At 38.3% G+C, this 12500-nt stretch overlaps 1 protein-coding gene across 1 annotated transcript in view; it reads right to left on the bottom strand.

Moving 5' to 3' along the window:
* The window catches only part of LOC113803936 (spidroin-1), a 45919-nt gene that overhangs the window by 136 nt on the left and 33283 nt on the right, over positions 1-12500 (bottom strand). Inside the window, exons 4-9 of the mRNA XM_070141350.1 lie at positions 9318-9369; positions 8386-8527; positions 6088-8187; positions 5546-5653; positions 4493-4588; positions 1-3 (exon numbers count right to left, since the gene is read on the bottom strand). The exon at positions 1-3 is cut by the window's left edge and continues 136 nt beyond it. Coding sequence (XP_069997451.1) covers positions 1-3; positions 4493-4588; positions 5546-5653; positions 6088-8187; positions 8386-8527; positions 9318-9369 — 2501 coding nt within the window. The remainder of the gene's footprint in view (positions 4-4492; positions 4589-5545; positions 5654-6087; positions 8188-8385; positions 8528-9317; positions 9370-12500) is intronic.

Raw genomic sequence — 12500 nt, forward strand, 5'->3', positions numbered from 1 at the left:
AATCTGTCAACATAAATCGAATGAGAAACATATCGTATTAGTGACGAAAGATGAACTAAATTATGTTTTTTGAGTATTACTAACAATAGCATTCGTCATCAGTAGCCTCTGTAATAACTACAATTACCCTGGAGTGATCACAATATCCATGGTAATATCAATCACCCTGGAAGAACTAAAATCACCTGGATGAACCCTGATCACCTGGATGAACCCTAATCACCTGGATGAACCCTAATCACCTGGATGAACCCTAATCACCTGGATGAACCCTAATCACCTGGATGAACCCTAATCACCTGGATGAACCCTAATCACCTGGATGAACCCTAATCACCTGGATGAACCCTAATCACCTGGATGAACACTAATCACCTGGATGAACCCTGATCACCTGGATGAACCCTAATCACCTGGATGAACCCTAATCACCTGGATGAACCCTAATCACCTGGATGAACCCTGATCACCTGGATGAACCCTGATCACCTGGATGAACCCTAATCACCTGGATGAACCCTAATCACCTGGATGAACCCTAATCACCTGGATGAACCCTAATCACCTGGATGAACCCTAATCACCTGGATGAACCCTAATCACCTGGATGAACCCTGATCACCTGGATGAACCCTAATCACCTGGATGAACCCTAATCACCTGGATGAACCCTAATCACCTGGATGAACCCTAATCACCTGGATGAACCCTAATCACCTGGATGAACCCTAATCACCTGGATGAACCCTAATCACCTGGATGAACCCTAATCACCTGGATGAACCCTAATCACCTGGATGAACACTAATCACCTGGATGAACCCTGATCACCTGGATGAACCCTAATCACCTGGATGAACCCTAATCACCTGGATGAACCCTAATCACCTGGATGAACCCTGATCACCTGGATGAACCCTGATCACCTGGATGAACCCTAATCACCTGGATGAACCCTAATCACCTGGATGAACCCTAATCACCTGGATGAACCCTAATCACCTGGATGAACCCTAATCACCTGGATGAACCCTGATCACCTGGATGAACCCTAATCACCTGGATGAACCCTAATCACCTGGATGAACCCTAATCACCTGGATGAACCCTGATCACCTGGATGAACCCTGATCACCTGGATGAACCCTAATCACCTGGATGAACCCTAATCACCTGGATGAACCCTAATCACCTGGATGAACCCTAATCACCTGGATGAACCCTAATCACCTGGATGAACCCTAATCACCTGGATGAACCCTGATCACCTGGATGAACCCTAATCACCTGGATGAACCCTAATCACCTGGATGAACCCTAATCACCTGGATGAACCCTAATCACCTGGATGAACCCTAATCACCTGGATGAACCCTAATCACCTGGATGAACCCTAATCACCTGGATGAACCCTAATCACCTGGATGAACCCTAATCACCCTGGGCCACAATCTCCTTGATAGAGCAACAAGCAGCGGATAAGAACCAAATTGCTCCTGTATAAACCATCATATTTAATGAAGAATATAGCCAAGCACGCAGCAGTCATTCTGGACAACCTACAATATTGACGAAAAGTACAATCTCTATTTATTTATCGCGCTATAAAACCCAGTTATGAATTGATCACAACCCTAAATTAACGACGGTCTTCTTTAATAACTACTACTATTAAGACAATAATCATAATTATTTTATTTAAGAGGAATACCATGAACACAACTCATATTACATACTGATCGTAATTAATATTTCATTAAGATCGTTTTCACTATCATCTTTAGTATCATTATCAGTATCAATAATATTATTGTTATTATGATCCTAATTATCATCATTATCACTAATACTCTTCCCATCATCATTATTATTACTACTTTTTTTATTATAATCATTATTATCATTACCCCTTCTATTCTCATCATCATCATTATCATTTTTACTTTATATAGCATTATCCTCATTATCAAAGTATCATAATTTCATACCTGTTATTATTATCATTACCTAATAGCAGTGGTAGAAGTACCATTACTATCGTTATGATTTTCATTATGATCACTATTATCAAAACTATTCCATATATTATCATTTCAATAAAATAAATAACAATAGCATCAACAACAACAACAATAATAATAATAAACAAAATAGTAATATTGTCATTATCACTTATCAATTATCCTTGTCATCATTACCATCATTACTGTTAGTACTATCGATATAGTTATCATTATTATTGTGATCATCATCATTATCATCATTAATACTATCTTCTTTATTGCTACTGTTGCTCTTGTTGTTGTTAGTTCCATTGTCATACTTATTATGATTATTATTATTAATATAATTATCATTATAATCATTGTTATTATCACCAATATAAATATCATTCTTATCTTTATCACTGTAATTCTCATCACATTATCATCATTATTATTATCATCATAATTGTTATCATTTTTATTTTCATTTTTATTATTATTATTATTATTATTATTATTATTATTATTATTATTATCATTATTATTATCATTATTCTTACTACTATCAGTATTATTATTATCATTATTGTTATCATTTTCATCATTATCATAATCAATATTATTATTCCTCACCTACGTTATTAATGGTGTTGATATTAACGTAACTATTATCATTATCATAATCATTTCCAAATCAACATCTTTTATTATCATAATTGTTTTATCATTTTCATCATCATCGTTATCATCGCCATAATTAATATATCATAGTTGTTGTTATGATAATAATCGTTATTATCATCAGTATCATCATTGTTATTACATGTATTATTTCATTACCTTTATCACTATCATTATTATAAATATTATCATCATCGTTGTTAGTATCATTATCATTTTCATTATCATTGTTATCATTATTATTATCATCCTTATCATTAACATTATCATTAGTTTTAGATAATTATTATCATTATTATTATTGACGTTATTAATTCTATCATCACTATTATTATCACTATTGCTATTACTATCACTATTATTATTATTGTTATTACTATTATTATCATTATTATTATCATTATCAATATTATTATTTCTGTTATTTTTACTCTCATTATTATTTTTATTATCGTTATTAGTATCATTACTATTATTAGTATCAGTATTAGTATAATTATCAATATCATTATTTTCATTATTACAGCTTTCATTAATACTATAATCATTATTATCAGCATCATTATCGTAATTATCATCATTATCATAATCATCATTATTGCTATTTGTATTATCATTATCTTTAACATTATCGTTATTATCTTTATTACTATTATTTATATCATTATTATTATTATTAATGTCATTATCATCGTCCTTGTTATCCAATACTGTTATTTCTATCTTCTTTGTTATTATCATTACCATCACTGCCATCAATATCATTATCATTATGATAACCATTGTCACTATCATAAACATCATATTTTTTGCTTATCATTATTGCCAAATGAATCATCATCGAAGTTTAGTCATTATCATAACATTTATCATAACCTATTATAAACATCATTACCATCACCTTTGCCATAATCAAGAGCATAATCACATCCATAATTATCCTTTTTTCTTAATAATTCCACAAATCTAGGAAAACGAAGATGACAAAAATGGAAATAAAATAAGTCAAACAAATAAAGTTTATATAAAAAAATGGAAAAAATAAGCCAAAGGTGTTCTCAATCCAATTTGCTTTCGTGGGAAAATAATAATTCTTGCTGAATCGACAACAAAATGAAGCACAGACGCTTTTCATGAGCCGGAACTGGCGATAATGAACCTAAAGGCTACGATAAAGAAAGCAGAGCCACCATGAATACACCATCCACGTACCATAGATGAACCATAGCTGAACTGCAGCCCCCCCCAAAAAAAAAATAAATAAATAAAAGAAAAAAAACTGTGTGTAATAATAATAATAATAATAATAATAATAACGATAATAATAATAATAATAATGATAATAACGATGATGATAATAATGATAATAACGATGATAATAATAATAATAATAATAATAATAATAATAACGATGATAATAAAAATGATAATGATAAAACAATAATGATTATAATAATGGTAATGATAAAACAATAATGATAATAATAATGATAATGATAAAACAATAATGATAATAATAATGATAATGATAAAACAATAATGATAATAATAATGATAAAACAATAATGATAATCATGATGATAATGATAAAACAATAATGATAATAATGATGACAATGATAAAACAATAATGATAATGATAATGATAAAACAATAATGATAATAATAATAATATAAAACAAATAAAAAAAACATCCCAATGGTGCCACAGACACCATAAATGACCAACAGGTTCCTATGGTGATTCGAAGCCCCTGCTGGATGAACAATTCCTAACTGGCACCCACAGGCACTCTTCCTTATGCTCCCAACACTGAAAACACTTACCTCTCGCCTCGCCTCGCCTGGCACCGGAAGAGCCACCCGGGGGCAGAGTGCCAACGTGGGTCAGTCGAGCTCTGGTGACGCTGAAGCCGTCGCCATCTGAAAGTAGGGATTAATGTGCTGAATGATGAATGATGAATGATGAAATGAATAATGGTGGCTGAAAAAAATATACTTCTATTCATCAAAATATCTATTCGTTGTTTACTGGCTTTAATTTCATTGATATGACATACCCATTAGTCAAATTAGGCAGTTTTAATCAAATGTTTTGTTTGCTGTAACCTTCCGCTATGATGGATAGGCGATCTCCTAATTGATTTAATTATTTGGTCATTTTCTTTCTAATAACTTTAATTTCCTGAAACGCAGAGTGATTAATTCAGCGCTGAAAAAGTTGACAAGGGCAGACAGTTCTTGGCGCTATTAGTGTTATTAAGTTCTTCAAGTCAAAATGACCTAAGTTGCTCAAGCAGGAAGTTAATGACCAGAAGAAATGGTTTTACGAATGTGCTGAAATTAGAAGTGCGTCAATGTATAGATTAATGAAGGGGTGAAATAACAACAATGTTATGGTACGAGTCGTAAGGTTGTATCCTTATGCACTGCTTTTTAAAAATCCAAGATATGTGGATGAACAGGAAGAGAAAGGGAATATATATCAAATTGTCTTTTTTTTTCTTCTCTTTCCTTCTCTTATTTTCGTTTCACAATGGCAAAGCTTTATATGTCACGATGTGCAATTTTTTTCTTCTTACAACACCCATTGTTGGAAATTTACTCTTTGACATGAGGAAAGTTGGCATGTGGCAGAACCACGCCTCGAAAGGTTCTTTTTACCATTACTGAAAATGAAAGTGAACCAAAACAATATATCCAGCACTTGCTCCTATAATAAATAATTGAATAAATAATCTAAAAATTGAGAGAAGCACAGACCTATCGCCAGATTTCACTTTCAGATCCAGCAAGGCTTCAATCCCTCTGCAAATGAACACCGACAGTGACACCTTGTTTCCAGCTCCGTGTACACTCCAGTATTATGTAAGTACTCACCGAATATATGATCTATAATGTCAGTGCCTTCGAAGGTGCCAACGTGCGTCAGGTGAGCCTTCGTGATGCTGAAACCACTGGCTCTCCTGCTGCCGCGGTCGCCCTCGCCTGCAAGACGGGCGAATGAGAACCGAGGCTGAGGCTGAATGCCGCGAGGATGTAGGCGATCATGGTGATAAGACTGGCACTGTGATAATAGGCCGGTTTGGTAACACTGTGCGAGACCCGACCCAAAGAACGTTCATTTCATGGACGTGCATATATTCAGAAATAGATACGTATCTACAAGATATATAGATAGATAAATATATATTTACCAAACAGATAGACGGATGTGCTATTATTTCTGGGTAATACTTGTCCTTATATATTGGCACAATATCAACAACCAGGCCGCATGGCAATAGTAGTAGTGATCACAGTAATAATAAGAGCAGTGATAGTGGCCATAGTAATAATAGTAATAGCAACAAACATACAGACAATACATTCCACCCAAGATTACATAATTGTTCGTGAAAGTCTGCAGGCGGCGCACTCACCTCGACCTCCGCCGCCGTGGGAGAGCACAGGGCCTGCGGTCGTCACGCCGCGGCTGATCACGACCCCGCCCGGCCTGCCGACGCTGACGGGGCTGCCGACTGCCATGCTGCTCTTGACACCTCCTCCAACGCCTGCCCCGACTGTGCTGCTAATGCTCACTGGGCTGCCAACAGCCATTGTGTTTTTCAAACTTACGGGAGCACTTATTGAGCTGCTGCCTTTGACGAGACTGCCAACACCCGCGGCGCCTCGAACACTTGCGGATGTTCCTACACTTCCTGGACTGCTAACACTTGCAGGACTAGCAACACCCACCGTGCCTGTAACACGTGTAGAAGTTCCAGTCTTTGGGAGACTGCCGGCACTCGCGGGTCTGCTGACGACTGTAGCTGTAGTCTGCGCGGGAGAACTTAGGCTTACAGGGCTGCCAATTGTCATCGTGCTCTTAAAGCCCGAAGGACTGCTGACAGTGACAGGCTTGCCAATTGTCATGGAACTCGCAGCACCCAGAGGACTGCTAACACTGACAGGGCTGCCAACAGTCATAGCACTCTTAACACTCGAAGGAGTAGTAATGCTGACAGGGCTACCAACCGCCATGAAGCCCGTACCACTTGCAGGCGTGCCAACACCGACGGGGCTTCCGAAGTTCATGAAGCTCGTAAGGGTTGACGGGGCGCCGGCACTGAGGGGACTGCCGGAGGGGACGGAACTCGTGCTCCCAGCGCTGAGCGACCCTGCGGAAGGCTCTGACGCGGCGGCGCTCGACCCAGCGGAGGCGTCGACAGGGCTGCCAATGAGACCTCCAGCAGATGCATCAGCAATACCAAATGAGGCCTCGCCATGGCTGCCGGCGCCGATGGAGGTATCAGTTGGGGTAATAGTACCAAGGGAGGAAGCTACAGGGCTACCAACACCAACTGAGGTATCGACAGGGCTACCAACACTAACCAAGGTATCAACAGGGCTACCAACACCAAAGGAGGTGTCAACAGGGCTACCAACACCAAAGGAGGTGTCAACAGGGCTACCAACACCAAAGGAGGTGTCAATAGGGCTACCAACACTAACCAAGGTATCAACAGGGCTACCAACACCAACTGAGGTATCAACAGGGCTACCAACACCTACTGAGGCATCAACAGGGCTACCAACGCCAATGGAGGTATGAGCAGGGCTGCCAACCCCATCGGCCACGCCCCCACCGGGGAACCCAGCGCCAGCAGACTCCGCCCCGCTGCCCCCAGGATTGCCAGCCCCGACCAGAGGGAGTCCAACACCGGCAGCTTCTCCGCCCGGGGTCGCAGCGGTGAGGGAGTCCGCGAGTCCTCCCCCCGCGCCCAGTCCTCCCTGGCCCCCCACCCCACCGGAAACGTCAAAACCCACCCCGCTGCCTGATCCACTTCCCTCTCCACCTCCAGAACCTGCGAATCCACTTCCAGCTCCACCGAATCCGTCTGCCACTCCACCGACAAGTGGAGCAGCGACGGCGCCGTCGAAACTCGTCAGTCCTCCCCCAAAGCCACCCAGGTCACTGCCAAATCCACCGTCTAGAGCACTCAGTCCATCTAGGCCACTTAAGCCACCGCCCGATCCACTTAGGCCACCTAATCCAAGCTCGGGGCCGCCCAATCCGCCGTCGAATCCACCAATTCCACCATCAAAGCCACTTAGTCCATCAAAACCACCTAATCCACTTATTCCACTATCGAATCCACCGAGTTCACCTTCGAAGCCGCTTAAGCCAGCATCAAATGTGCCGAATCCGTCGAGACCAGAGAGTCCGCTATCAAATCCACTTAATCCACCTTCAAAACCGGTTAATCCGCCATCAAAACCACCCAATCCACCGTCTAGGTTACCAGCCCCACTTAATCCATCAAATCCAGGGCTGAAACCACCCAATCCACCATCGCGTCCACCTAAACCAGGATCGAAACCACCTAATCCACCATCGAGTCCACCCAATCCAGGATCGAAACTACCTAATCCACCATCGAGTCCACCTAATCCAGGATCGAATCCACCTAATCCACCATTGAAACCAGCTGATCCACCATCAATGCCAGCTAACCCGCCACCAAGGCTACCCAATCCACCTAAGCCATCAGTAAAGCTTCCCGTTCCATCAAACGAGTTTACTCCACCAGCAAACCCATCAAATCCACTTCCTCCTCCTCTTCCTGCTCCTCCACCACCATCACCAACAGTTCCTCCTCCTCCTCCTCCTCCTCCATCTCCAGCTCCTCCTCCTCCTCCTCCTCCATCTCCAGCTCCTCCTCCGCCTCCTCCTCCACCTCCAGCTCCTCCTCCAGCTCCACCTCCTCCGTTTCCTCCTATGTTATTGCCGCCCAGAAGAGGAATTCCCTGAGGCTTCAGTTCCCCCACTGAAGCCCCAACCACAACCAGGGCTGCGACTGCTACCAGATGCTCCAGATGCTGAAATCATAAGGGTCGGTAGATTAAGTAGGGAAGTACTAGGAGAAATGGTGGGGATAATGATAATAACTACGGTCAACAGCTGTTTGATTTTCATTAGAATCATGGATATGCAGCTGGCCCCAATTCCAAGTGGACACAGGGGACGCCCCCGCGGAAGGACATGTGTAAAGTCGCGGAATATTGCGGTGGGGATTGCCGGTTTCTTCCCGCCCCGACTTTGACCCCAACGAGCCGATGCCAGTACTCGAAGCTAAGTCAGCTGAGGAGGGTGAGTCGGGCGCGAACCCAAGACCCAGCGATTGCCAAGCTATCCTTCTCCCAACGAGCCATGGCATCTCCACCGGAATCAATATTGTTGCAATTATTACTTATGATTGCTAGTATTATTATTGTTCTCGTTATCACTGTTGTAGTTGTCACAATCCCTTTTACCTTTATGATAAGCATTGGCATATTATCACTATCGTTGTTGTTGAGGTTATAGTTTTGTTATATTTATCATAACCATTATTATTGTTACTATTATTATTATTGTTGTTGATGCTATAATTGTTCTTTTTGTTATTACCATCATTAGTAAAATTATTACCTTGTAACTGCCATCACTTTAAACATTGGTATTCATATTATTCATGCAATTTCTGTTATCATTATTGATGTTTTGATTATTGTCACTAGAATCAATATCACTAATGTTTTATATTTGTTAACATTGCTACGATCATTAGTGTCATGATGTTCATAACCGTTATCATCACCTTTATTTTTTTAACACCATCGATTTTACCAGAATATCACCTTTATCAACACCATTCTTAGAATCAGAATCGCCAAAAGAACTGCAAGTATGACACCAATACAAACAATATCAAAGAATTTCATCGGAATAATACACGCGTTTAGTCAACATCAATTACTCAAGATCATTTTTTGTGTCCTACTTCGCCCCAATTCGTGCTGTATCAATCAAGCGCTGTCTTGATCATATCCATAATTGTAATGTCAGTCTAATTCTGGATCACTCGTAACTTTAAGCAATAAATGAAATCGAAGCTACACTGAACTCTTTAACCTTTGCAAAAGATTGTTAGAATACGCCTTTTTTTGCTCCGAAAATTGCAAACTAAAGAGAAAAAATTACACTATTGTTATCGTTGTTATCATCACTATCGCCGTTATCATGTTTGCTGATATAATCACTCTCATCTCCATCATCATTATCACATTGTTTTTATCATCATAGACACGTTACCATTGTTTTATCTACTCATTATCAAAACAAACAGTAGTTTCAGTGACAATTAGTAGTTTCATCAAAACAAGCAGTAGTTTCAGTGACAATTAGTAGTTTCATCAAAACAAGCAGTAGTTTCAGTGACAATTAGTAGTTTCATCAAAACAAGCAGTAGTTTCAGTAACAATTAGTAGTTTCATCAAAACAAACAGTAGTTTCAATAACAATTAGTAGTTTCATCAAAACAAACAGTAGTTTCAGTAACAATTAGTAGTTTCATCAAAACAAGCAGTAGTTTCAATAACAATTAGTAGTTTCATCAAAACAAACACTAGTTTCAGTAACAATTAGTAGTTTCATCAAAACAAGCAGTAGTTTCAGTGACAATTAGTAGTTTCAGTAACAATTAGTAGTTTCATCAAAACAAGCAGTAGTTTCAATAACAATTAGTAGTTTCATCAAAACAAGCAGTAGTTTCAGTGACAATTAGTAGTTTCATCAAAACAAGCAGTAGTTTCAGTAACAATTAGTAGTTTCATCAAAACAAGCAGTAGTTTCAGTAACAATTAGTAGTTTCATCAAAACAAAAAGTAGTTTCAGTAACAATTAGTAGTTTCATCAAAACAAGCAGTAGTTTCAGTGACAATTAGTAGTTTCATCAAAACAAGCAGTAGTTTCAGTGACAATTAGTAGTTTCATCAAAACAAACAGTAGTTTCAGTGACAATTAGTAGTTTCATCAAAACAAACAGTAGTTTCAATAACAATTAGTAGTTTCATCAAAACAAACAGTAGTTTCAGTGACAATTAGTAGTTTCATCAAAACAAACAGTAGTTTCAGTAACAATTAGCAGTTTCATCAAAACAAGCAGTAGTTTCAGTGACAATTAGTAGTTTCATCAAAACAAACAGTAGTTTCAGTGACAATTAGTAGTTTCATCAAAACAAACAGTAGTTTCAGTGACAATTAGTAGTTTCATCAAAACAAACAGTAGTTTCAGTAACAATTAGTAGTTTCATCAAAACAAACACTAGTTTCGGTAACAATTAGTAGTTTCATCAAAACAAACAGTAGTTTCAGTAACAATTAGTAGTTTCAGTGACATTTAGTAGTTTCATCAAAACAAGCAGTAGTTTCAGTGACAGCAATTCCAACTGTATTAATAATGCTCGTGACAGAGGTAGCAGCAGTAACATTAGATGTGTGAATCCTAGTTGTAATAGCAAAGCAGCAATCACACTATCAGGACGGGCGAATGTCATAGTAATGCTAGTGGTTCCGCTATTAGTAACAGCAATGGTTGTAATAATCGTAATAACAGACACTGATGATTTTTTAATAATGATATCAATGACGATGATTATTATGATGTTGATAATGATGAACTGTGATAATTACTACAAATAATAACCGATGATAAATTGTTGTTAATAATGATATCAATGACGATGATTATTATGATGTTGATAATGATGAACTGTGATAATTACTACAAATAACAACCGATGATAAATTGTTGTTAATAATGATATCAATGACGATGGTTATTATGATAATGATAATGATGAACTATATATCTATTACTACATATGTGCCTCAAATATCATAATAAGAGTAGCACTGTGATGAACAAAACGACGCTATTGTTGGTGCAGTTGGTGGTGATTATACAGATGAGGATATAAATAAATAGGATGATGATGATGATGATGATGATGATGATGATGATGATGATGATGATGATGATGATGAGGAGGAGGAGGAGGAGGAGGAGGAGGATGGTGGTAGAGGTGGTGATTATGATGATGATGATGATGATGTGAGGATATGGAAATGACGGTGTGATAATAATGATGACGATGGTGGTGATGGTGTTGATAATTTTAACGATAATGGTAATGATGTTGATAATGATGATACTAATAATTAAGGTGATACTGATGATAATTATGATGCTGATCATGACATTTTTTATGTTAGTAATTTCAGTAATCAAAATGATAAGTATGATGATAATTAAGATGATGTTGATGTAAACACGATCATTATAGTAGCATCAAATACTACCAATTCAAATATATATACAGTAATTCTATTGCTCTTACTAATGACAGTAATAAGTGTGCTATTACTTCTAATGATGTTACAAAAATAACAGCAACAGACAACAATAACTACTACTAATGGTGATGATAACAGCAATAATGATGATAAGATAATACCGTTATTACAACCACTGCTACATTTACGACTAATGAATAACCATAAATATTAGGGTTACTATTTCTATTAGGATGAAAAGCAACCACAACAAACAGCAACTATTACTTCCAATGGCTATGATACGGGTATATTTAAATTACAATGATGAGAATAGCATTAACATCAGTACTATCATTACCATAATTGCAGTTCCAATTACGCTCTTGTGGCAGCAGATATTTTTTTTCTTGTCTCAAACGTGTCAGAGTCAGAGTCAAAAGCAGTAAAAAAATATATATATTTACGAATAGCAACAGCACTATTATTAGCATCACCCGTAGTCCATCTCGCAGCGATATTAACACCGATATAATAACGAAAACACACAGCCCAGAGCACCTCCACAGGGCAACATGCCATGCCAAAAATTCCCCCTGCTTGTTTTACCATGTCTGACGACGTGAGATGTGGCTCCTAACCAACAAAACGAGTGACTAACCAACTAGAACGAGTGACTCGAAAGTTATATACGAC

Source organism: Penaeus vannamei, chromosome 28 (genome assembly GCF_042767895.1).
Source record: "Penaeus vannamei isolate JL-2024 chromosome 28, ASM4276789v1, whole genome shotgun sequence".
Taxonomy (NCBI): domain Eukaryota; kingdom Metazoa; phylum Arthropoda; class Malacostraca; order Decapoda; family Penaeidae; genus Penaeus; species Penaeus vannamei.